The sequence below is a fragment of the Pimephales promelas genome, chromosome 17, assembly GCF_988280905.1.
Source record: "Pimephales promelas chromosome 17, fPimPro1.hap1.1, whole genome shotgun sequence".
In the NCBI taxonomy this organism is placed as follows: Eukaryota; Metazoa; Chordata; class Actinopteri; order Cypriniformes; family Leuciscidae; genus Pimephales; species Pimephales promelas.
In genome coordinates, this window is record NC_142785.1 from 23,981,595 (window position 1) to 24,007,977 (window position 26,383).

Genomic DNA, 26,383 nt, shown 5'->3' on the forward strand with positions numbered 1-26,383 from the left:
GTTTGATGCGAATTTGCGTCTGCCGCCCGAGTTGAAAAATCTGAACTTTGGCGTCAAATTCGCGCCGCATTAACCAATCAGGAGCCTGCTGCTTGGTCACATGGTGAAGCATCTAGATGCTTCAATAAATTATTTTGTAATATGACTAAATGCAGTTCAAACGGTTCGCCTCCGAAGGGTCTGGTGGACACAAAAACGGCGATGTTCTGCTCTCCAAAGTAAATACAGAGCGGTTACTCTCTCGATGAATGCTTGGTCGACATAAAAAATGGCCGCCAACGGATTTCGATTGTGACGCGCGTCACATGCGTAAATTTTGCTTCAATCTTTTGTTTTTTTTACACGCTCAATTTCGCTCTTGATGCGCGAATGGATTCAAAAATGGTCACGCGTCAAACTAGACGCGGTACGCGTGAATTTGACGCGCTATTCGGGTCCGGTGTGAACGTAGCATTAGAGTAATTATAATTACAATCAAATTGTTGGTTGTGATGGCAAGGTAGGCAGTGTAATGGTTGCCAGTTGAGTGCCCTTGAGAGCCACCGGAGGGCACTCCACATCAGACTATTGTCACTCACACACTACATTACTCCTCACACACTACATTTCCCATAACTCACTGCCTGGATTCATTATTCCGATTGTATCCACCTGTGTCTCATTACATCGTCAGTCTCAGTCTTAAACCATGTACACTCATTCATTCCCTGCGAAGTCTTGTATGTACACGCTATGAAACATTGATTCGGAACAAAAGATCTGTAAAGGTTTCGAAGCTTCATGAAGCAGTGTTTTGAAATTGCCATCACTAAATACTCCATTTGGGTCCTCAACCTTCGTGTCTCAGAGCATCATCGTGACAGGCAGAACTGAGGGACAGTCATACTTTCTGATTTCTGCATTTTTGATCAAATAAATGCAGCGTTACAGACTTCTTTCAAAAACAATAACAAATATAGCTGAGCCCAAAACTTTTGAACGATAGTGTTATGTCTCAGTCGCATACAAAATAGGGAGCTAAATAAATGTATACGTAAACAACTTTTCTGTGAGCACCAAGGCTTCTGGGTAATTTGTCAGAGCAGCCCAATTCTCTCAGTACAGTACAGTACATGTTGCCCCTTAGTGACGCCACTGCACCACTGTGAATATTAATTACGCCTCTCAATAAACTCCCCAATTCAATTGTCGGCCTAGTAATCCTATAATCTACCAGCATGGCACTTGGAAAAGAGACTAGCTGATCCCTCAAAGACCAGCAACTTTGTTTCATTTCACATACCATGTCACCCTTTAATTCGAAAGTGTTGCTGTATTATCTGATAGATACATGGGTCAATGAACAGGAGTTATTTTCCAGCTAATTCATCCACAACAACCAGGTTTGAGGGGTAAAAGCATCAGTCAGCACTTCACTGAAGTAAACACAGCTCATCAGAGCATGCGATGAACAATGGGAGGGAGACAGTATGTATGTGTGTGAGAGAGAGAGAGAGAGAGAGAGAGAGAGAGAGAGAGAACAGGAAGGGATAGATATGTGCAGTATATACGAATCACATGTGCCCGTCGTCTATCCCCTCCATCTCCGTTTGAAGAATTTAAGGTGGTGTCTCAGACTGGGAGGGATTACGGCTGTGGAATCTGCATTTGTCACACACGGCAGCTGCAACCTGGTTATTTCAGAAGAGCCAGGGCAGAGTCCACAAACACACACACATACACACGGGTATGCGTGTGTATGAGGAGGGGTGGGGGGTGCTTGAGAAACGAAGACCAAGCCAGCAGTTGCTGAGCGGCTGCTTAGTTTGAGAGTGCAAGCTCTTTTCTGTCCGTTCCTCTGCTGTCATCTTGCCGTTGCCTTGCTATCTCTCTCTCTCTCTCTCTCTCTCTCTTTCTCTCTCTCGCTGTTTCTTCCGTCTTCCCCTCCTCACGTTTGGATTCAGTGGGGGAATAAAGCAAGAGAAGCCGAGGAAGATCCTCCTCGTCAGAGCTCCAGCAGACACTGAGGAGCCAATGGTCATGGTGAAGGAGAAAGGTAGCATGGCTTTGCACAGCACTGGGTGGGGACCAGGAGAGAGAGAGAGAAAACCAGGCCAGCGTGTGGGAGATTTGTGTGCATGTTGGGTGTAGGGACTAGGGAGGGCAGTTTGGTGTTTTAGAAGGATTGCGGTGTATGAAAAAAAAGAGATGCTGCAGAAGGGATCATAGTGGTATTTGTGATAAGCTATCGGGTTGTTTTATTGGTCGTCCTTTGGCTGTCTTGAGATTATCGGTAACTGTGCTTGGTTGATTTTGCTTCAGAAAATAATATTCCGCCTAACATTAGTTTGGAAATCTACCGACAATATTATGGGGTTTTTTTTATAATATGTAAATTAAGTGTATAAAAAATGGATAGTGAGCCTTTTCTGTTATTTTTTTTATTTTATTTTTTTACGAAAATGTGTAAAATAAGTGTAAACCTCAATGCATGGTATTTAAGTTAATATTGAGTATATATTTTCTAAATAATACAGTGATACACATTTTCTATGTGTAAACTAAGTGTAACTGAAAGGATAGTGCATTTTATTGTTTTGTTTTCAATATTTGTGATTCATTTTGAGTACACATAGTGTAAATTAATTGTAAAACAATGAATAGTGCACTTTTTAGTTCATTTTGTGTATATATTGTGTAAAATGTAGTATTTTATTTATTAATTTTTTTTTTTTTTTTTTGGCATATTAGCCACCCTGCCCTCCAGATATCTGTATTGGCAGTGGGCATTAAAAAAAAAAACGTAAAAAAAATTATAACGCTTTTGTTTTGTATTTGTTTGTTGTTCTTAAGCTTGCAGTTCATTTAACACATGTAATCATGGATAGTAGGGTGTGTGTGTGTGTGTCTTGGGTTGGTATTGATGGCAATTACTTTACCTCTAATTCGCTGCTCAGCATGTGGGCTGCACATTGTGCTGTGCAAACGTAATGTGTGTTTATTAATATTATTCAGAAGACCATTTTATAGACATCTGTGTGTTCACCATTTGTTTGATCTGGCACATATTCTAGCATAAAAATATACAATGAATACGAACCATTCAGTTACGCAAGTCCATGCATGATGGTTACATGTGTGTGAATAAGCATAACCGTCTGACTGGTTTGTGCAGGACTTCTGTGCGAATATAAAGTGAGTGGCAGTAACTTCAGAAGTTATCTGATGAGGGAACCCGCATTTTAGCAGGAACATCTGGTGAATCTTAAATGCTTCATTAACATGTTCGCTCAGGAGGACCAAACTGCCTGATTTAAACAATACAGTGAAAACACCCAATACAGGACAGAAAACAGACTGTTATCCAACAAAAGTAACTTCAGATGGCACAGTTTCCACCAGCGATGTTGTGTAATACTATGTAGGAATTTAGCAGGCTATTGAATTATTTACAGAATGCAGGCAGTGCACAGTGCGTTCCTGTTTGGGAAATGGGGTTGTTCCCCAAGAAAGCCCTTATCACGGCTCGGAGACGGATGTAAAGGGTGTTCCGTACCAGCGGTGTGCGTGTGTTTTGAAAAGTAGATCATGGTTTAGTAAAAGCTAATAGCGGTCTGCGCAGGATGAGGGAGGGGGAGCGAGGGAAAGAGAGATGAGAACAGAGACTGAGAGAGAATGAACTCAATAATGCATTTAGCCTATCGCTGTAGCCTTGGCAACCGAGCGACGACTGGTTTGTTGCTGAGGCCATACCTCGTGTGAATCACAGCACAACACACACACTGCAATCCCACTTTAAACATTTATTCTGTGCCCCAAGATATCACACAAACAAAACTATAATTGAAATAGTAGACAATATTTTAAATTATACATTCATATTATTTAAAAATATGATATATATAAAATATTATTTTATGAATGTATCCTAATTGTACTAACTAAACCATTATACATAACATAATACATAATAGATGTTTCTACAGATTCCGGTCCTCATGGCATTCACATTGAAACCAGGCTTAAATATTTTTTTAATATTATCCTGCTGTAACATTTGAAAATATTGTTTGATAATTTCAAGTGTATTAATGTTATATACATTATTTTAAATATATTATACTAATTATTATATGAATTCATTATAATAATTAATAAAATATGAAACAACGTTCTTTTGTAATTTCGCCACTGCCAAACAGCCAGGTAAATCAAGTCTTTTTATCGGAAAAACTGAAGAAGACCTACAATTTTGAGCGTATACCTATTTTCAACTTTCATTCAAACTTTTTAAAACATTATTCTGTTGTATCAGTGGCCAATCTCCGTCTTCACCGCCCCACATTTACAAAAGATCTGTTTCCTCCATACATGCGGAAGTAGAGAAGTAACTAAGCAGTGAAATCACAATCACACACACGACAACCAAACTCCACTCAACATTTGCTTGCATACCCTCAGTCTCTGTACTATCAGCGGTTATATGAGAATGCTCAGTTGCACTCACGTCAAAGGCACATAACTCTGATAACCTTTCCATAAATGGTCAAGGAGAGCTTCACATGATTGTAAATGGGACCATTGGTCTAAAAAAAATGTGCTATTACATATTCTGTACCAGAAGAATCTATTATGCCTTTTTTGTAGACCTGTATTTTAAGACAGGATATTTTAGGATAATGATAGTTAGCCAAAGACAGACAAAGGACATTTTCTCTAAGGACGGTTTATGACTGTGCATGTTTATATTTAAACATATCACATATTAAAGGGCTATAGACCTAGTATTCACACTGTATGTATAAGTAACATGTTATTATAAGGTCTGCTACATAGCAGAAGTGAAGCTGCACAAAGAATTTGTGTTTAGCCTTTTTTTTTTTTTTGCCCACAAGAGCACATTGATCTTAAATTATATATAAACGTATTTATTGACATACACTTTGGTAATATAGGCTTTGAAGAAGCTACAGTTTGGGCGCCGTTGTGTGTAAATACCATTTGGATGTAATTGTGATATACCTCCTCATATAAATTAGATTTCAGTAGATTTCAATCAAGTTTGTATTAATTTTCACTGGTACTTGTCTGGTGGTCATTTATGACCATTATTAATTGGAAATACTTAATATAGTGTCCAAAAAATCACTTTATTTTCTGTTAAACTGCATTCAATGGTGTTGGTTGGATGAATTTTATGTTCTTTGGAAATAGCCTGAAATTATGCTTTGGCTATAGAGTGCCGAAATTATGACGTGACGTCACTTTGTTGAACTAATCAGACTTTAGCAGTGCATGGTTTCCCTCAATCGAAAAGCTATGCATTTTCCATAGACTTTTGGAAAATCTAAAAAAACCACAACAAAGAGTTGTGACCCTTACATGTTTTGTCTATCAAGATAGTCTTAACCAGTTAATCCAAAATCCAAAAAAAGCCTATATAAAGTTTAAAAAACCACAAGCAGGTTATAACTGGTGTATTTTATGTCATAGATCAAAACGTGAAAATATTTAGAGGCTTTGTTAACCACAAACCTTATTTCAAGCGATTTAGAAAAACCCATTCAAAAAACCCATAGACTTTAGGGCGAGGGAACCGGAAGTGCTAAAATGTTAACTCGCTTCCGTGTTTTGGCCTACAAAGTGACATCATAACTTTGGCACTTGAGGCACAACAATGGTGCCCACCACCATTGTTGAATCACACATATAAATTGCTGCAGACTTTGTTTAGCTGATTTAATTTTAGGTAAACTAAGTCAATTCAATCTAAGGGGATTGATTCCCACTACACATAACCCAAAGGCAGTATATGACACATTGCTGACTGAAACTATGAGATTATATATTAGGCTATACAGTATATGGATCTTCATCAGATTCAGCAAAGGTTTCCATGGCTATAATATGAAGAATTATACTGATAATATTGCACTAGAGAGCAATACATGATGCCTAGAATATAAATATATATATTCCTAAAAAATTTATAATTCAAATAAATGTTGTTCTTTTGAACTTTCTATTCATTAAAATATTCTTTAAAAATATATCATGATTTCCATGAAGTTTTGTTTTCAACTGTGAAGTTTCTCGAGCACCAAAGCAACATATTAGAATGATTTATGAAGGATCATTTGACACTGGATGCTGAAAATGCATCTTTGCACGGCAGAAATAAATTACTCTTTGAAATAAAATAAATTGAAAACAGTTCTTTAATATTAAAATATTAAGTAATATTTCACAAAATTACTGCTTTTTACTGTATTTTTGATCAAATAAATGCATCCTTGAACATAAGAGACATAGAAGAGAACAAAATAACTGTTTATGTACACTTCCATAAAAACGAACCGACTTGGATTTATTATATATTTCTTGGTCCTAGAGAATAGGGTGCACATGCATTAGGAACTCTGTTCTATGTCTATATATTGTAAAATAAATTTATGGCAGTAGTCATTGGAGACAATATTCATCAGGTGCTGGCAACACCGTTCTGTTTTCTTGGCCACAAACCCTGTTTGTGAGGCTGGACGTGGGCCAGCGATGTGAGGGCTGGCGTGACGATGACTGATGCTCATCACAACACAAATGTTCCTCCCAATCATTTTGTATTAGATTGATATAATGAGTATTTCACCTTGAATGCATTACCTGTGGCTAATAGCAATCATCTGTGTCTAAAACAAGCACGCTTTAGTTTCCAACCCTGACATTTGAGGATTGACCGGTGGTTTTTACTTGGCCAAAGCACAGAAGGTCATCAGGATTCAGCGTATTGGGTTGAGAGGTGAGCTAATACTGCGATTAGTACATGGGTTGTTGTAAGGTTAAACTCAAAAGTACTAAAAGTAGAGGTGAAACAATCTCTCAGATGAAAAGAGGTTTAGTCCTTTATAGTCTGACTTGTGGAGGAACGCATCAGTTTGTGTAGTTTGAAAATGGTTGCTGGAGGCAGTGTTGAGGAGCAAAACATTGACTCACACGATTCACGCACAAACACACACACTCATTCTGAGTCAGAACGCCAGTTCAACTCAAAAGACACGTTTGCCTCAGGACTGAATAACCCTCTCCAGTTATACCGCTTGTAATAATTCAGTGTTTAACTCTACTTAACACCATCATAAGCGTTCTAAATGTGTTCATATGTATCTGTGTGCATTAATGGACAGATAGTTCATTGTGGGTCAGTGTTTTCATTCGTTTTTGCTCAGTTCTAGAGCTGGGTGGTTTGACAATATACCATGTCAGATTTTGTTATACTGTGGTAAAATGATCTGCCGCCATGACATAATATAATATTAATTTACTGTGAAGATCTGCTATTGTACAATGACTTTGAATGTGGCTTATCCAATCACACACCAATCAGAATTAAGAATCAGAACTGTCTGTGTTTGATAATATTAGTTTTATATTAACAATAAAATATTAACAATAATAATGATAGTACTTTTTATTCAGTAAGGACACGTTAACTTGATCAAAAGTGACTGTTAAGACTTTTACATTGTTATTAACACTGTTTTTTAGAACTCTCTATTCATCAAAAAATCCTGAAAATTATCCCTGCTTCCACAAAAACATTAACTGAATCAGCACTGTTTTCCAACATAATAATAATAAGATTTCTTGAGCACTAAAATAAAATAAATAAATTACATTTAAAAATATAGATTTTTAAAAATGAATGTCACTTTTTTTTCTTACTGTACAATGTATTTTGCAATGCTGTGATGTCGAGGTGTACTTATAGCATGCCATGAGGGTAATATAAGATTTTGTATCTGATCCATAAAAAACGAGGCAATTGCATTTCTGTGTACTGTATTTTATATATATTGCATGTAACAGTTTATGCAAGGATGGTTTTGTGGACAATTTACATATTAATAAGTCACATGTTTCATGAATGAGGCTCAACGTGTGTGTGTGTGTTTCAGGAAGCCTCAGTGTTTAGCTGTGCTGTTCTTCACCACCTGCCTACATTCCCTTACATCTGCGTGGAGCGTGACAGAGTAGTGCTAGCAGACTCTGCCTTTGGCTGAATGCAGAGAACACATACTGTAGCAGAGTCCAAATGTGCATTTTGTGTGTCTGCTTAATATAGCTACAGTGTAAGCTGTTGTATTAGTTACAGCATATGTTAGGAAACTCTCCTAGTTTAGTCCATCTGCATGATTGAAACAAGACAGTGCATTGTTAGCTCGGCGTTGTCTGCTGACATTGGGGTTCCACTGTATAAGCTCCCGGTGTTATACTGTTGCCGCCCTGGTAGAGCTGGTTACTATAGCAACAGCTGTCTCGGGTTGGGGGGGCTAGTTTAAGACAAAATCCTGTGCTTCAGTTTCGAGGGCCGGTAGGAACATTCTTGAGCACAAAACCCTGGCAGAATCTTGTCATTACTGATTAGTTGCTTCCTTACCAACTCGTCCAGACAAAGGAGAAATGTTTGTCATGCATGGCAACTTAAGCAGAGAAATAATAAGGGACGCCATCCATTTCTTTACTTTATACCACATATTAGGGCTCCATACTGTGATTAAAATGACCACAAAGGTAACAGAATTAACGTCAAATGGTCAGTAATGTTTTGTGTGCGTTTTTTATTATCTCAAATGTCACTCCTCCGGTAGAACTAGACTTGTATGAGCGTTACCGGAAGCCAGGGATTATAGTTTATAAAGTTATAGATATGGATATTTTTCCTACAAAAACACATCACTTTGCTTCAGAAGACCTTTTATTAATCCCATGGAGCTGTCTGGATTACTTTTATTATGGATGGATGCGCTTTTTCGGGCTTCAAAGTCTCAATTACTATTCATTTCCAGTATGAAGCTTTGAAGAGCCAGGATATTTTTTTTTAACATAACTCTGATTGTGTTTGTCTGTAAGAAGAAAGTCATATACACCTATGCTTGAGGGTGGGAAAATTACAGGATAATTTTCATTTTTGGGTGAACTAACTTAAAGTCTAGTGTGACTGCTGCTTAAAGGGGCCGGCACACTAAAATTTTCATTCCACTGACATTAAAATGCATGCGACCAGAAACTCGAAATCATACAGAGAAGTTTTGGATTTCTGTGTCACAAAGGTCAAGTTTGGTGAATTCTGACCTGCGCATTCACATCATGTGACATGACAAATAGAAGATCGATAAGTCAGTGTGTAGTTGAGACCAGCAAACTCGAGTCTGAGTCGAGACCGAGACTATAGAGGGTCGAGTCCGAGTCGAGACCAAGACCAAAGACAGTCGAGTACGAGTCGAGACCGAGACCAAAGACAGTCGAGTACGAGTCGAGACCGAGACCAAAGACAGTCGCGTACGAGTCGAGACCGAGACCAAAGACAGTCGAGTACGAGTCGAGACCGAGACCAAAGACAGTCGAGTACGAGTCGAGACCGAGACCAAAGACAGTCGAGTACGAGTCGAGACCGAGACCAAAGACAGTCGAGTACGAGTCGAGACCGAGACCAAAGACAGTCGAGTACGAGTCGAGACCGAGACCAAAGAAAGTCGAGTACGAGTCGAGACCGAGACCAAAGACAGTCGAGTACGAGTCGAGACCGAGACCAAAGACAGTCGAGTACGAGTCGAGACCGAGACCAAAGACAGTCGAGTACGAGTCGAGACCGAGACCAAAGACAGTCGAGTACGAGTCGAGACCGAGACCAAAGAAAGTTGAGTACGAGTCGAGACCGAGACCAAAGACAGTCGAGTACCAAAGACAGTCGAGTACGAGTACGACTCGAGACCGAGACCAAAGACAGTCGAGTACGAGTCAAGACCGAGACCAAAGACAGTCAAGTACGAGTCGAAACCGAGACCAAAGACAGTCGAGTCCGAGTCGAGACTGAGACCAAAGACAGTCGAGTACGAGTCGAGACCGAGACCAAAGACAGTCGAGTACGAGTCGAGACCGAGACCAAAGACAGTCGAGTCCGAGTCTAGACTGAGACCAATGAGAGTCGAGTCCGAGTCGAGACCGAGACCAAAGACAGTCGAGTACGAGTCAAGACCGAGACCAAAGACAGTCAAGTGCGAGTCGAGACCGAGACCAAAGACAGTCGATTCCGAGTCGAGACTGAGACCAATGAGAGTCGAGTCCAAGTCGAGACTGAGACCAATGAGAGTCGAGTCCGAAGTCGAGACCGAGACCAAAGACAGTCAAGTACGAGTCGAAACCGAGACCAAAGACAGTCGAGTCCGAGTCGAGACCGAGACCAAAGACAGTCGAGTACGAGTCAAGACCGAGACCAAAGACAGTCAAGTACGAGTCGAAACCGAGACCAAAGACAGTCGAGTACGAGTCAAGACCGAGACCAAAGACAGTCAAGTACGAGTCGAAACCGAGACCAAAGACAGTCGAGTCCGAGTCGAGACTGAGACCAAAGACAGTCGAGTGCGAGTCGAGACCGAGACCAAAGACAGTCGAGTCCGAGTCTAGACTGAGACCAATGAGAGTCGAGACCGAGACCAAAGACAGTCGAGTACGAGTCAAGACCGAGACCAAAGACAGTCAAGTGCGAGTCGAGACCGAGACCAAAGACAGTCGATTCCGAGTCGAGACTGAGACCAATGAGAGTCGAGTCCAAGTCGGGACTGAGACCAATGAGAGTCGAGTCCGAAGTCGAGACCGAGACCAAAGACAGTCGAATACGAGTTGAGACCGAGACCAAAGAGAGTTGACTCAGAGTCGAGACCGAGACCAAAGACAGTCGAGTCCGAGTCGAGAACAGAGAGGTTGGATAACCTAAGGCTGGGTCTCAAACCAGACTTAAAGATATCTTCAAGATTATGTAAAATATTTGGTGGTAACAATAAAATTGGCAGCATACTCAAACAGTAAACCAAATATACCATGGAATCATGTACACTGTAATGGTAAAAAGGCCACATAGTGGTGTTATTATTTAGTAATAATAGTGACCAACTGCTTGTTCATATATCTATATAAAAGTACTTGGGAATAATAAAATAAAAATCATACTAAAATAGTTTGCATCCGGTTTAGCCTGTGGAGACACTTTTGCGTGGCAATATTATGTAACCTTATGGCCTGATAAGGAGTGGCGAGTGACGTTGGGAGGGAGATTCCTTTCCTGTTAATCTTGCACAAGCCTCTCAAGTGGCCAGCAATTAGATTGGAGAGGCATGCGTTAACTCTCCAATAGGGCAAGAGAGACATAAAGTGGAGAGGTGTCATTCTGGAGAGAGAGGAGAGAGTACGGGCTCCTGTGATTTTTAAGAGTAGTAGTAAATGTCTAAAGGAGCAAGGATAGCGTGAGTAAGAGGAAAGATTCATAGTCAGGCTAATGAGAAACCACCCTGAAAGGTTCAGGGATCTTTTCATTCAAATTAACTTTAGCTTCTGAGTGCCGCCAGGTTTAGAACAGCAGCTTTGAGATGATAATATCTTGGCCTGATGACCTGATGAACAAATATAGCATGACGCATAAACAAAGAGATTCTGAAGAAAACCAATTGAAGTATTGTGAGTCTTAGCACACAGCTCACTCATTTCTGACTGTGTGTGGGACGTCTGCTCTCCTTAAGTTCAGGGCATGCTATTATCAAGATTATAAACAACTAAAGAGTGTACTTGAGTTGTAATATCTGTTTAGTGTTTATGTTTTAAAGGAATAGTGTGCACCCCAAAATTTAAAATGATTTTGGGTGAATTATTCTTTTTGCGGTTTTGTCCGTAGGCTAACATGTCAAAAGTTAGTTAACAGCGAAGCACAAATGACTCATGACCTTCATTATGCAACTGTTCTGACTCTAAATGGCTCTTGTGATGAGCAGTACAGAAATGTAAACAACATGACTCGTGCGAGAGAGTGTGAGCACCTCTCCTTGTGGCTGTGATAACCACTGCGTGCAGCCAGCTTGTTCTACAGATCACTCCAAAAAAACCTCCAAACACCTACTAACACTCCTCTCACACCCACTCACTGTGTGATAGCACCCGGAATGCGGACATTGGCCCGTTGAAACACTCTCTATCCAGTTGCAAGCATTATGAAATTCTGCCTAGTTGAGATTCAGCCTCATGTTTATTAGTTTGTGCATCTGCATGCAAATATGTATTGCTTTTTAATGAAAGTCAACTAGGGCTTATATGTAGGAACAGTGCAGCCAATTATCAAAACAATTAAGGTCTCAGTTTTTTATAACAGTGCAATTTGCTTTGTCAAATGTAGTTAGACATTACAAACTGTTTAAAAATTTGAGTAATGATTTAATTATTATACTCTTAGAGCTTATCAAAATTCTTTTGTGTTCTGCAGAAGAAAGTCATACCGCCGGTTTGAAATGACATGACAGTGATTAAATGATGACAGAGTTTTAATTTTCGGATGAACTATACCTTAATATTCTGAACAATTGTAGGTTTTTAATTTTTCCAAAGCTTCTTGCACTGAAAACTACATGTCTGAACCAGCTGTGCAACTATTTCAGTCCTGGTGAACGAGGTGTGTAGGTCCTGGATTAAGCCGTTCTCCTTTCGCGTCTATAGACCCACGATTTCCAACTATTCCTATAGGATCATGGCTTTGGGATGATGCCCATTGAAGAGACCCTGGCATGCTATCTCTCCTTTGAGGCTGCATTGTCCCTCAAGGACCCTGCCCATCAAGCCCTGTAGAACAACACCATCTTTGGTGGGCAGGGCTTATATGGCAGCGGGTCAGGGGGGGTACATGTACTGTACATGCCTGCTCACTATACTCTAGGCTTACTAGGCTGATCTGCTTAGGGACCTGGATAAAGACGAGGGGGTCGGGCCTAATGTGAATAAAAAGCTGCGACTTTTCAGGGATTAAAGAGAAAGATAAATTGTTTCTCCTGGATGCTCCCCTGTCTTATCGTGCCCTAAGAGTGTGTAAATGATCACTCTTAGAATTAGCTATACTTTTTTTCGGGTGTGCTAGAATTGTCACAGTGGAATTGCACATATTTATCATAGCACAGTGGCGAGAACATTGAATTGTTCATGAGATAGATTGATGGGGTAAGAAACTTTTCTTTTGCTTGGCTGTTCTGGTGCTCAGTGCTCTGTAGCGCCGGCCAGATGGCAAGAGTTAAAAAAGAATGTGACTTGGATGTGAGGGGTCTAGACTCCAGAGTGATTTTCTGAGACTTTCTCTTTATTCTGGATGGGTACAGTTATCGCAGGTTGAGCAGGGGAGCACCAAAATAATCCTCTCAGCAGTCCGAATCGTCCTCTTTAGTCTTTTGATGTCTGAGCTGTGGCAGGTTGAACTTCTTCAGTTGGCAAAGTACAACCTTTGCTAGGCCTTTTTTTGCAGTAGAGCAAATATGATTGTCCCTCTTCAGGTCCTGAGAGATGATGGTGCCCAGGAACCTGAATGACCCCACTGCTGCCACAGTTCGTGATTCTGTAACAATATTTTTTTTTCCGGGATGGGGATGTAATCCACACGCCCAACCCCCAACCTGGAGGACCAGGGGCCTCATGTATAAACGTTGCGTACGCACAAAATGGGCATAGAAATATGCGTACGCATTTTTCCACGCGCACATCGGGATTTATAAAAAATAAACTTGGCGTAAATAAGTGCGCACCGTAAGGATGCTCTTGACCGTGCGTACGCACTCTTTTAGAAGAGTATGGGTTTTGGCGACACCGATGGTGAGCTGGAGTCAAATGTCTTTTTGCTTACTATTAGACAGAGAGTCTAAAGAAAATTATATCTACAGAAAGATAATACAAATATATAATTTCACAAACCTATCATCACTTGAAGCAAACATCCATCCCTTCTTAAATGACCGCCAGCACGCGCGTTGGGCCGTTTGGTGAAACTGACGCACATAGCCTATAATCTAACGGCAGATGGAGTAAAACCGTAAATCTTCATTATGAGCCCAAATCATAAATACAGTCCATATTCACAATAACAATTTAAATAAATAAGAGAATGGTTTAAACTATGTACTTCTGATATAAACATTTAGATTAAATATGCCATTCTCATTAATGGAGTTAAACTCTTAAACTACATGAAATCATTACTGAGAAGTTACAATATATATATATATATATATATATATATTCAATAAATAGAAATAGACCTATTTGTTGTGGATGCATTGCTTTTGAACACTTTTCTTCTGGCATGCTGTGTTTTAATGTTTTAACTAGAGATTGTCTGAGAAAACTGTTTCGTGCAAATAATGCACAACCATGTCTATCTCTTCCATTAAAATCTCTTCCATTATCCATTAAAATATAAATCAATTAAAAATACTATTTGGCCAGTGGAAAAGATTGAGAAAAACTTTCTCTGAAATGTATTTAACACTATTTGATTTATTCATTCAAAAACAAGGCAAGGATATAGGCTACTAAAAAAAAAATGTTTGTAATAATGTGACGGCACATCCGCATTTCATATTTTCCTAACGTCTTGTACCGTTAAACTTGGTATCACGTGGATGAATAATCATATGCAAATGATATGCAGATGAGGATATGCATAGTAAAACTAGGCGTTGTAATCTCCATATATGGTTATTTCGGTGAGGAGACGCACGTGCACATAATCTCCCGCTGACTGGGATTTATAAAGTGAATTCTGCGCAGGTTCTGGCGTACGAACGGTTTTATAAATCTGAAAACTTTTGTGCGTACGCAAATTCTGCCTTATGTGCGTACGCACACTTTAAGGATGAAATCTACGCAAAGTTTTATACATGAGGCCCCAGGTGTTGCTTTTTGTCTGTCCTCTACCATGAATCCTGCCCCGCTTGGTTGAACCTACTAGGGGCCTCGCCCCCACCGGTATAAGCCCTCATGGTCACTGAGGCACGCAAGCTTCCCCACCACGACAAGGTATCAACACGTTGGGGAGGCACCGTGACCTGTGAAGAGGTCTGGCCACACATGGGGACAGCTAGAGAAGTTGGCCCAGGATTGGGATGACTGGAGAGCCCTTGTTCGTGGCCTATGCCCAAAGTTGGGCAGTAGGTGGAAGCTGCCACCGTGGGGATAATGCTTGGGTGTTTCTCCTAAAGTCATCTCCACTATATTGAGCGTGTTCAGCTCCAGATTGTTATGACTGCACCAGACAGCCCGCTCTTCAACCTCCTGCCTAAATGCAAACTCGTCACCATTGTGCATGAGGCCAATGATGGTAGTGTCATCTTCAAACTTCAAACTGCAGTCATGCGCATACAGGGAAAAGAGCAGTGCAGAGAGCACACATGCCTGGGGGGTGTGCAGGTGTTGGATGAGAGTTTTCCCATTCTCACTAATGGTTGCCTATTTGTCAGAAAGCTGGTGATCCACTGACAAATAGATCTAGGGACAGAGATTTGGGTTAACTTAGTCTGGAAGAGTGCTGGGATGATGTTGTTGAAGGCTGAGGTCCACAAACCGGATCCTCGCATAAGTCCCTAGTTTGTCCAGATGTTGCAGGATATAATCCCCTTGTTGACGGCATTACCCACTGATCTGTTTGCTCAATAAGCAAATTGCAGGGTGTCCTGTAATGTCCTTCAGGTAGGCCAACACCAATCTTTCAAATTAATTCATGACCTCAGATGTGAGAGTGACCGGTCTGTAGTCATTTAGTCCAGTGTTGGTTGTGGGGATGATGGTGGAGCATTTCAGGTCCAGCGATCTGCTGAAGAAGTGCGAAAAGATGAAGGCCAGCTGGACAGCACAGATTTTAGACAGGCTGGTGGTGAGACACCATCTGGGGCTGGCACTATTTACATTTATAATGTATTTATCATTGTTCTTGCATTAATTCTAAGGTTAGCATTAGCATTTACAGATTTGTTGAGTGTTTATGTGAATCCATCACCAGTTTTCAATCATGATCAAATTACTAGTTTTTTTTTTAGTAAGGTTGTAGGTTGTCCCAGGTTTATTGTCTTTTAGCTAGCTATTCACCAGTTGTCTATATACAGAACTTGCTAACGTCGGTTGTGAATTTGTTTTGGGTTTGACACTCATTATACGACATGGCTAACCTATGCTAACCTATGTCTCTGTGTTCCTTAACAGTGGCCCATCCTCAGGAACCACACCATCCACCAGGAAAACTGGTTATCCAGTGCTATAAGTGTGGGGAGCCATGCAAGGGAGAGGTTCTCCGGGTGCAATCCAAGCACTTCCATATAAAATGTTTCACATGTAAAGGTAAGATTTGAAAATGAAGTGAAATCTTTTGTTGGCTCATTTCTCAAGTCAAGAATGACAGATGAGTACCTATAGTCAAGGAGTATAAATTCCTTTTTAGCCGGAGTGTTATTAAGGAAAGTAATGTAATTACATTTAGACATTGCTTCATCCCAGTCAAAAATGTGACCAAAGGATAGATGAACAAAGCTGACTCTGATAAGGCAGATGGCTGTTGGGTTGAATGAAGAGGAACTCGATGAATGAAACCAAAGTTAGTCCAAAGCTGTATCACTACCACGGTAATTTGATTAAATGGGCCTCTCACTCTTTTTCCAGTCTTCTATGGTCTTCTTTGTTTACCTGCTTTACTGACATCATTTGGCAGGAATTATGGAAAATCTGTGACTGAACTGCTTGGTGAACTTCTTTAAATGATACAGACAGACAGTGTTGGCAAGATTTGTCACACTTTTTTGGGGGTTTGTTGTGGTTGAAGTTCTGACCTTATTTATGTAGTTCAGTTGTGTTTGGTTCTCCGTCTAAAAGCTTATTTTCATTCTTTGCGCTCTATATGGATTGACCCTCAGGTCGTATAACAGAATGTGAGGTTTACGTGGTGGCGTGTTGCCAGTCTCAAAGAGCAGACAACTCATTTCCTCCTGGAAACCACACAGAGAGCTCAATCACTCAAAATGCCTTTGCTCACGTGGAAGACAGCACTCAGTATGCCAAAGAAAAACGGTCAGTTTCTGCATTGCTGATTAATGTGCAGCACTTCAATATGTTTAACTACTATGTTGATAGATAACTGTCTTCAGCTGTTTGAATATCATTGCCATGGCAACCATAATATCAGGTGTCTGTGTCTGGCTGTAAAAACGTTGTATGAGGGGTCTTGACAGTAATTGTTCCCATCTTTGAAAAGCCCTCTGAAGCTGAGGTCTCTCCGGGTTTTCTTCTTTAATCTAAACTGTGCAATTCACTCCCCCTGTAGTTCCGCATTAGTCACTAATCGTAGACGCCGCATTAGTCTCCTAAAACAAGGGCTGTGTCCGAAATCTATTTGAGGGGACAGCCATTTGTAGTGGTGTCCGAAACCATAGTGGGCATCATGGAGTGCAATCATTCAATCCCACAATGCACCGTAATAACGGGTACACTCAACAGCTAGAGAATACCCATAACATAATGAATTCACTCACTCGTTTTCATTCACTCTTTCTACACTGTAAAAAAATATAGTTGGTCTAACTTAAAAAGTTAAATAACATGGTTGCCTTAAAATTTTAATTGAGTTAATACAATGAAAGGAGATTGATTGAATCATCATAAACTCAAAATATTATGTTATCTGAACCACATCAATTATTTAAGTTGATTTGACAAAAGAAAAAAATGCTGTGATTACAAATCATGAACATATTGTTTACAGTGGTAAACTATATTAATGGAGTAATGTAGGGAATAGTGAATGAGGGTATAGTGGGCGATTTCGAATGCAGCCTTTCTTTCTTTTTCAATTACTCTAAATTAGCTTTTATTTTAAGAACAAATCAGTGATTTAGACAGAATAATTTCTCAGTCTTTTACATTCTCTCGAGTACGTACCACCTTGTGAGTTCAGCGCCGCAGTGAAATATGATGGGCGTATGAGCAGAGAGTTACATCATTACTACAGCAACCAAAGCAGGGACATTGGATATTGGTGACCCTGTCTGAACAAACAGATCAGATTTCCTCACTTGCAAATTTACAGTGCAGACAGTAAATCCTGAAGATTGGATTTAAAAAAAAAATTGATTTGTATACATTTTCTAAGTATGAAACATCACAAGAATTAATTTAAAAGCACAGATGGACAGATGGTATAAAAAAGGGGCACAGTGTTAGTTCACACCAACATCTGTCACATGGTATTTCATCTGTACACTTACAAAGTTCTCAATGCTTCGTTTTGCATGCAGGGAATTGCTCACTCATTATGTTACTGTGTTAGTGTGGGGCTATTTTGAGCCTTGTTAATGGTATAAACTAGCGATTTCTTTTTACTTAGTAAATGCCCCCAGTACTAGCATTATACGCTAAACAGTTTTAGAGATGAAACTCTTTACATTCGATTATCATGAAAACAAATGTCAACAAATACCGATGTTTTATTAGACCAAAGGTTCATTTTGCACCGGAGTTCTCCTTTAACAGTAATACTTTCTATATCAGTCTTTACTAGCAATGTACTGTAGTTCTTGAAAACAGAAGAGGGCAGCACGAGGGCTCAGGTTAAGCAGGCCAGTGACTTGTTGTCCACTTACAAGGAATCCATAATCTAATGGATCTCCTGTCTTTATAGTGAATCAGCTCCATTCCTAGAAAGCAGGACTAAGACTGTTGAATAGTTAGTTTCCCTGTGGATACCTGGCAGGAGTGCTTCTGCTGGGGTGACCTGCCAAAACCTGGACTCTGACAAGAGTCAGAGTGGCTTTACAGCTCGGTTATAAGCTAATGAGCCTTGCTTTGCAGTGTAGTTTTATTTGTTCACTTTAAGCAGGCTCACTTAAACATTACAGTGAGCATGTGCAGTCAACACATATACTGCTCCACTACGGTGATCACTTTATATTCCGGTCCATGTCTCACACCGTCTTTCTGCATTCTCCCTCCCTCTCCGTCTCTTGCTCTGTGTGTGAATGCTGTGTCAGTCAGAGAGCCTGTGTGTGCTATTTCAAGCATAGTCTCCAGGAGATGTTAAAGCGCTGCAATGCTGGAAATAGCTCTGCTGATGCCCATTGGGAGGATAAGACGGCAGAGGAGGGGTCCACACACACCTCTTTAGAGACCGCCAGTCTGTCTGTGAACATGTGTGCTTGTGTGTGTGTGTGTGTGTGTGCCAGTCACTCTGCAGCTGTGGGTTTGCATTGAGGAGTGGCGTACGCCCCGCAAGGTCAAGGGTCACATGCCTAAACATGTCATTTTAGGATGTCATTCTTACAGCCAAGAAGATGAGATCACTGGCTCACCTCAACGCAACAGATTTGATTTATGCATTTGAGCATTTTATTTCTATGCTTTGATGAAGTTACTGTTGTTTTTATTGCTCTTGGTTTATCCGATCACGTGAAATTGTTCCTATTGAATTAGAACTTCAAATAGTTTTTTTCTATTGTATTTGTTTGTAGTATTTAAAGAAAAAGATGCATTTTTTTGGTTAAGAATGATACTGTAACTTTATTAGCTTTTACACTAGAGGACAATATCACTCTGCTTTTTCGAAGCGCTTGCTGCAGTTTGACATCTGCTGCTTTAAATGCTTGAGTTCTTTAAAGCAAGATGGATTCTAATTGGCTGTCAGTGTTTTTATCATTAATCATCTGGGGGGGAAATTGTTTTGAAAGTGATTGCATTGATAACGCTACTTTGTGCCATTATAGTTGTGGTCCGGACTCGATTACAAATACTGTTGAACGGTACTATTGTAAAATATTATTACAATTGAATCTAGTCCTGTGATGGCAAAACTAAATTATCAGCACCTATTACTTTAGCGTTCAGTGTCACATGAACCTTTATAAATCATTCTAAAAAAGAGGATCAAATAGTTTTGATTCTGAGAGAATAGGCACTATATAAAAAAAAATAGAGCTTAAAATTTTAGCTTCAGACACTAGTAAAATCTTCTGATAGACTTCCAGTATACTGTAAGTGCAGCTGTCAACAGGTTTTTGTTGTTTTTTTACAAACTAAGAGTTGAGTTAATTTAAATAATTTTACATTTTTTAATAATTTAATAATAAAAATATTTGTAAAAGTAAGTTGAGCTTAACTTGTATTTAATTTGTAGAATAGCTTTAAGAGTTTAACAGAGTATGTTTAGGCAGCAGGAAGAGCGAGGTTAAGGTCATCCTCAGTCTAGAGAGTAAGGTGAATATATAGAAATCTGTTTTGTGTGTATCTGTGTGTGGTAAGTGCTAATGAGATTCTTTGTTTAGACAAATGTGGAGCCAGAATAGTTTAGGCAGTCCTTACTAAAATAGTATGGAGAGGATTTTTCTGGCACCTGTCACTGTCAGAGACACACATCACCAACCACCCAGACTCACACACACAAATACTCCTTCCGCCTCCGTCTCCTATTTACCATTTCATTTAAACAACCTCACTAGTTTATGCAACCGTACACACACACACACCCTCGGCCACATCTCCCACCCAATCTTTCTCTGTCAGTCTCTAAAGTGGACACTCATAAAAGCCATTACAACTCATAACACAGTAAGCCATCATGAAAGCAACAAATAATTTACAGCTCTCTCTAAACCCACCATTAAGTCAGCATGTTGCCTCGGATACAAAACACAAACTATTATGTGACGTGTGCCTGAAACTAGCCCTGTAATGTCAGAATGAACCCTGTAATACTGTGGCTTCAATGCAGCTGCATGGGACAGGGACCAACAATCAGTCCAACCAGAGGTCAGCATAAGAAATGCTTTTAGAAAATAGGCTGTTCTGTTTGAAAATGAGTGATTTAGCATAACAGATACATTCCCAGAGTTGATTTATTTTTTATTTTTTGCAAAAACTATGCGCTATGTGTTTTATCTGGCTATCAAATGTCTGAAATGTTTTTACATTAACATTGCAGAGATATTTCTAGATTCAAGTTGCTTTATTGGCATTGTACAAACAAAGGATCATCATAGGGGAGGCTAAACCCCCAAAGCCTTTAAACTCTAAACAGATTTGGAACAACTTGAAGTTGAGTACATGATTTAAAAAAAAAATTCAGTTTGGGGTGAACTATCCCTTTAATTTCTTTTAAAAAAAAAAAATTTAAAAAATGTCTTCTTAACCCAAAAACTTTAAAATGGTAGAGTATATGTGTAGCCTAACGGTTGGTGGCTGTAGTATAAAATGAAACCAAAATGTTTGCATTTGTAACCATATACACCATTTTCTTTTATTTTTTCAATTTTATAAAAAGTTGTCATTTTGCTAACAGTCATGAATTTTTCATATCGTCCGGTGCACTTTATTAAATTTGCTGTGCACTGCCATGCACACTGTATAAGTCACCCTTACAGTACCTCATGGGAAATTGATCTGAAACAAATGTGTTTAAAGGTTTAAATTATATCAGTATGCCACCTGCATTCCTTGCTGAGGTCAGACTAAAGTCCCAGTCCCAGGCGAATCATACATTAGTGTTATGTAGACTCAGCGGTCATTTTAACAATCTCTGCATTTTATTTTGCAGCTTTGCTCAATGTACATACACGGCTCAACACAAGGGGCATGAATGATGTCTTGCCATTAGGATCCGCTCACACTGTCAATACAAGGTCTCCGATTAGGATTGCTCAGCATTATAAGTGAATAAATGTGTGCACCTTATCGATGTTTATGATCTGCATATTGCTCAGTGGAGTTTGTTAAAGGGATAGTTCATCAAAAAATAACATTCTGTCATTATTTACTCCGAGTCCAAACCAATATAATTTTCTTCTCTGGAACACAACCATAGAAATTTATAATAATAATAATAATAAGTAGTGTTTGTTTATCCATGCAATTACACAGAATGGGATAAGAAGCTTTAAGAAAAACAGTGTGATCTTCATAAGCCATATGTATTCATATGAAATGTGTGCGAGTAAACAAGCTGAAATGTATATTTTTATTCTATGATAATTAACCTCTGCAACCAGATCATTAGTCAGCATGAAACAGAAGTTGTGATCATCTTTCTTTCTATTGTGGCATATACTGTATATCATAGTAAAACAATGTGGAAAAAAATGAGAGAATTGGGATTTGATTAGATAATTGGATCATTATGGTTTGCTATTGGTATAAGTGAGTGACAGGTTGTCCTGCTCTCGCAGCAGTAGGGGGAATTAACGTGATAATAATAATAATGATGTGCACAAATAAATCATTTTATAGTAAATAATACTGCAAATTTTATTAAAAAACAAAACAAGAATTGCCAATTTTGGTTTAATATTGACTTTAAAACACTAATCTGTCCTATTTATGAATAAATACTTCAGACCGTTTTGGGAACCGGATCAACCTGTTAATTGAAAAGATGCTCACAAATCATGCATTGTTACTTGTTTAATGAATGCAGTTTTTGTCTGAAATATTCTTTTAACTCTCTCTCATATTCAGAATCCTTAATGAGGCTGGACAGGCCTGGTGTACAATATGCTGCTAACCTTTCTTTTTCATAACAATAGTTTCACATTCAGACTCATGCCAAGAGACCTTTCATGCTGCCAGGGTTCTTGTTTGGGAATCATTCTATCACTCCACTGGCTGATCTCACAGAGGGATTAAGTGCGTAAAAGTGAAGTATAAAACTACATCACAGTAAAAAGATGAGAAAAGACTCAACAGAGAAAGCGATGACTGTGTTTCCCTTTAAATCCCACTGCTCTGTGCAGGAGAAACTAGAAGAAGTCTCAAACAAAGTGTAGAGCCATGTTGAAAGGCTGCTACGCACTAAAGTGCAGGGAGAAGGCAGCATGCTGGGAAACTCATTAAAATATAGATGAAGTCTGGGAAAGCTTGTTTGATGTCTTTATACTGTATGGGAAACCCTGGACTTTCCGAGCTTCTGCAGTTTGTGCAGTTTGCAACTTGGCTTTGTTTCTGAGGCTCTTTTTTTGTCAAATTATCTGGACTGACATGAAGTAGAATCTGAACTGAAAAAAAGTCACATTTGAACTGAATCAAATGTCCCTGCTCCTCTGAAATCTTTTCATTGGTTAATGAATAGGGTTTTTTTTTCCCTCGGTTTCCATTCAGAAGGAGGTAGTAAGAGTGTGTGGATGGATGGAGGAGTTGGCTCAGTGATTGAGAGTGTGGATGGATGTTGGAAGGATCTGACAGTCATTCAAAAGTGTCATTACACCTAAGTCATTGTTCACTTGCACACCCTCACACACACAGTTGAATTCCCAGTCACTCCAGCCCCTGTAATTACTCAGCCAAGATGTAATCACTGGATTAAATCCAATTGGTTGTGGGCAGGTGATTTTATATTTTTTTAAAACCAAGTAAAGGTTAGCGTGTAGGTTAGAGAATTGGGGAAAAAAACACATTTTTTTCTTGGTTATGTGAACATTCCCTTTTATTATTTTACAAACATTATGTTATCAGAACGTTCTTAAACAAATAGTGCCATTTAAAAAAAATAGACAAATGTCCAACTGGAAAATTTCAGGAGATGTGTTTCTGCTAACTTTTGAGAAAACTTTTATTCAGACCTTTGTTAGGACCTTAGCTAAAGTTTTGAGGACGTCCCCTGTTAGATTGGATATGGATAGCACAACTTGAAAATATGTGATAGCAGACGGGCCAGGATAGTAGTGAAGAGAATGGCAGTTGTCCCTGTGGTCTGTAGTTACAAGATGTGCGCTGATCAACATTAATGGGTATGACATTTTCTAAACTGGCATCCTGGCATTCTTTACCCTGTCAGTGAAGGTTACCCAAATGCCATACACAATTTGGGCACTCGCTCTCTCTCTCTCTCCTGCTAATCACTACTGTCGCAACAGCCACCTGTTTGTCTCATTTGCCTGTCTGAATGGACCTAATCTTTCCAAACCAGAAGACAGATTCAATAAAGCAAAAGTTTAACCACCATGACAATTTTAAGTCAGTTTATTCGTGTGGAATAATGATTCAGAAGGTTGCTCACAAAGATAATAATTAATGAAAGCATTAAAATATCAATTAAAATAATTGTTAAATCAAACGTTTTTTTTGTATTTTTTTATCTGCAAGTCATATTATCATTAACTGACATCAGAGAACTGTGAACAGGCGAATGTGGTGTTAAATTATTCAATAATATCAAGGGGTACTTTAAGTAAATATTTTAACACACTTGTGCCAAACACATTAAGCAGTGGTTTGTGAATGTGGTCTGCATCATATGATGTGTCTTCTCCGTTTGCCCATAATTTCCAAATGTACACTGCGTAAAATGGTTAAAAATTGTGGTCCCTATAATTTTACAGGTCGGAATGTTGGATGATAGATAGACGGAGAAAAAACAGATAGAGAGAGAAAAAAGCACAGAGAGGAAGTGAGAGAAAGGGGGGATTGTTGAGAAGGGGGTATCGTATGACGCTAAACAAGCTGTTAAATATCAGTCCCGCCTGCCAAGGAGCTTTCAGACAGATCTGGCATGTGTGACGCTTGCCAAGAGGATACAGACCTAACACACCTATTCATGCAGACCTATATGAGGTGTCTGAACTTGTGCCAGAGTCTTGAAATCATCTTGAAAGCTCAGGAAATCTTCAGTGACCCAAACTCTCATTTTATACGCCTTTGCCCTAAGACACACTAGCCAAGATAAGCATAAGCCCCCTGACCTTGTGTTTGCTGGCAGCCAAGATGTGTAAATCTATGTGCAAAAGAGATGCACTAATATAACACAACTACTGGGTTGTGTTTCAACACTCAAGGAGAGCCAAACTAAGTGTCATTTGTTTTGAATGTCTGTTTCAACAGTGTTTCAGATTTCACTGAAGACTCAAGTGTCATGAACCCCCCTTCATAATTGAAAAAGACTCAAGAAAGTATATGATTTTGGACACAGCCAATCTCAGACCAGTTGGTGTATGACATGACATGAGTACCACAGTGAAGTACCTCAAGAGCAATTCCTAAGCACATTGCTGTGGTGGTAGTTTGATGTCCGGAAGAATGAAATAACTCTGAAAAATAACCACTTTTCCCATAATAATAAACATAATGAGTGCTATTGTTTCATTCATTGATGACCTGTCTCAAAAAATGTGTTGATGAACCCTTAAATGATATATTCTAATTTCTGATTTCTCTATTTTTGTATTTGCATTCAGTGTGCGGTTGTGACCTGGCTCAAGGTGGTTTCTTCATGAAGAATGGGGAGTATCTATGCACACTGGACTACCAGAGGCTTCATGGCACTCGCTGTAATGGCTGTGGAGACTTTGTTGAAGGAGAGGTGGTCACTGCTCTTGGGAAGACCTACCACCCCACATGTTTTGTTTGCACTGTTTGCAAGTAAGAGTTACATGAAAGCAGGCCCATTTCAGGCCCTATGTTAAAAGATGTAATGCCTGTACCATCACACTATTGTTGTTGTTTTTAGAAAAAAGTTTGTTACATTACAAATATGTTTACTTTTTGAAGCTTGTTTTCCACCACAGAATAAAAAATAAAAAGGTAATTGTGACTTTTTATCTCACAATTCTGACTTTTTTCTCACAATTGTGTGTTTACTTCAGAATTGCATGATATAAAGTCACAATTGCGAGTAATTAAGTCAGAATTGCAAGATATTACGTCGCAGTTGTGTGTTATAAAGTCAGAATTGTGAGATATAACTCTTAATTCTGAGGAAAAAAGTATTTTTTTTCCTTAGAATTGGACTTTATATCACGCCATTGTAAGTTTATATATCACAATTCTGACTTTATAACACACAATTGCGAATATATATCACAGAATTCTGACTTTATATCGCAATTGGGAGATAAAAATTTGCAATTATCTTTTAAAATTTTTATTCTGTGGTGGAAACAAGCTTCCATAGTTTGTTGTCCTTTTTGATCAATTGAATGATTCCTTGCTGAATACAATGATTTTTTTTTTAAATCAATCTTTTGAATGGTAGTGTATATGCCTAAATGTCTTCTTCTCATCTGTCTTATGTTACCAGACGTCCGTTTCCCGCTGGTGATCGAGTCACTTTTAATGGAAAAGACTGTCTCTGCCAGCACTGCGTCCAGCCAGTGTCCCCAACTCCCAAAGACATCAGCACATCTAGCAGTGAGTTTGCTCTCACACACGTGTGTTTGTGCTTAATGGTTATGTTTTAGTGTCCTACTCCGATTTCAGCTTGCCACAATCATCCCCTTTTATAGATGTGTTAGATTGTTGTGTTGACAGGTCTTGCATCCCTCAGGATTCAAGGTCATTGCTAGCTGGAAGCTCACTGTCTCTCCATCCCACCAGAAGCTAAATGCCTTGGCTTTTCGGCATCTAAATCCACTGTTTAGAAACACATGAACCCTGCTGTGAAGCATTTTGAAAAAACTAAAGTATAAGAACTTTTCTTTCGTATACAAGAAATTAAAAGAAATGTAGGGCTGGGGTCTTGGTTCAATCGATCGGTTATTGATTGGATGTTCTACTTATCTATGATATATCTTATGCATCGTTTTTGCAGTAG

The 26,383-nt window shown here is 39.2% G+C and overlaps 1 protein-coding gene across 12 annotated transcripts in view; it reads left to right on the forward strand.

Annotated features, from left to right (window-relative positions):
• Positions 1-26,383, forward strand: part of ablim1b (actin binding LIM protein 1b) — a 79,802-nt gene that overhangs the window by 20,505 nt on the left and 32,914 nt on the right. For 4 of the 12 annotated variants that reach the window (XR_016147079.1, XR_016147082.1, XR_016147089.1 and 1 more), the window contains exons 1-4: positions 1,600-2,035; positions 16,033-16,167; positions 25,029-25,212; positions 25,871-25,980. Coding sequence is in view for 1 of the 12 variants with exons in the window: in XM_039664973.2 (XP_039520907.2) it covers positions 2,014-2,035; positions 16,033-16,167; positions 25,029-25,212; positions 25,871-25,980 (451 nt within the window). In the remaining 11 variants the exon portion in view is untranslated. Of the gene's footprint in view, positions 1-1,596; positions 2,036-16,032; positions 16,168-25,028; positions 25,213-25,870; positions 25,981-26,383 lie in introns of those variants that run through there. The other 8 variants (XR_016147080.1, XR_016147088.1, XR_016147087.1 and 5 more) reach the window with 6 other exon arrangements.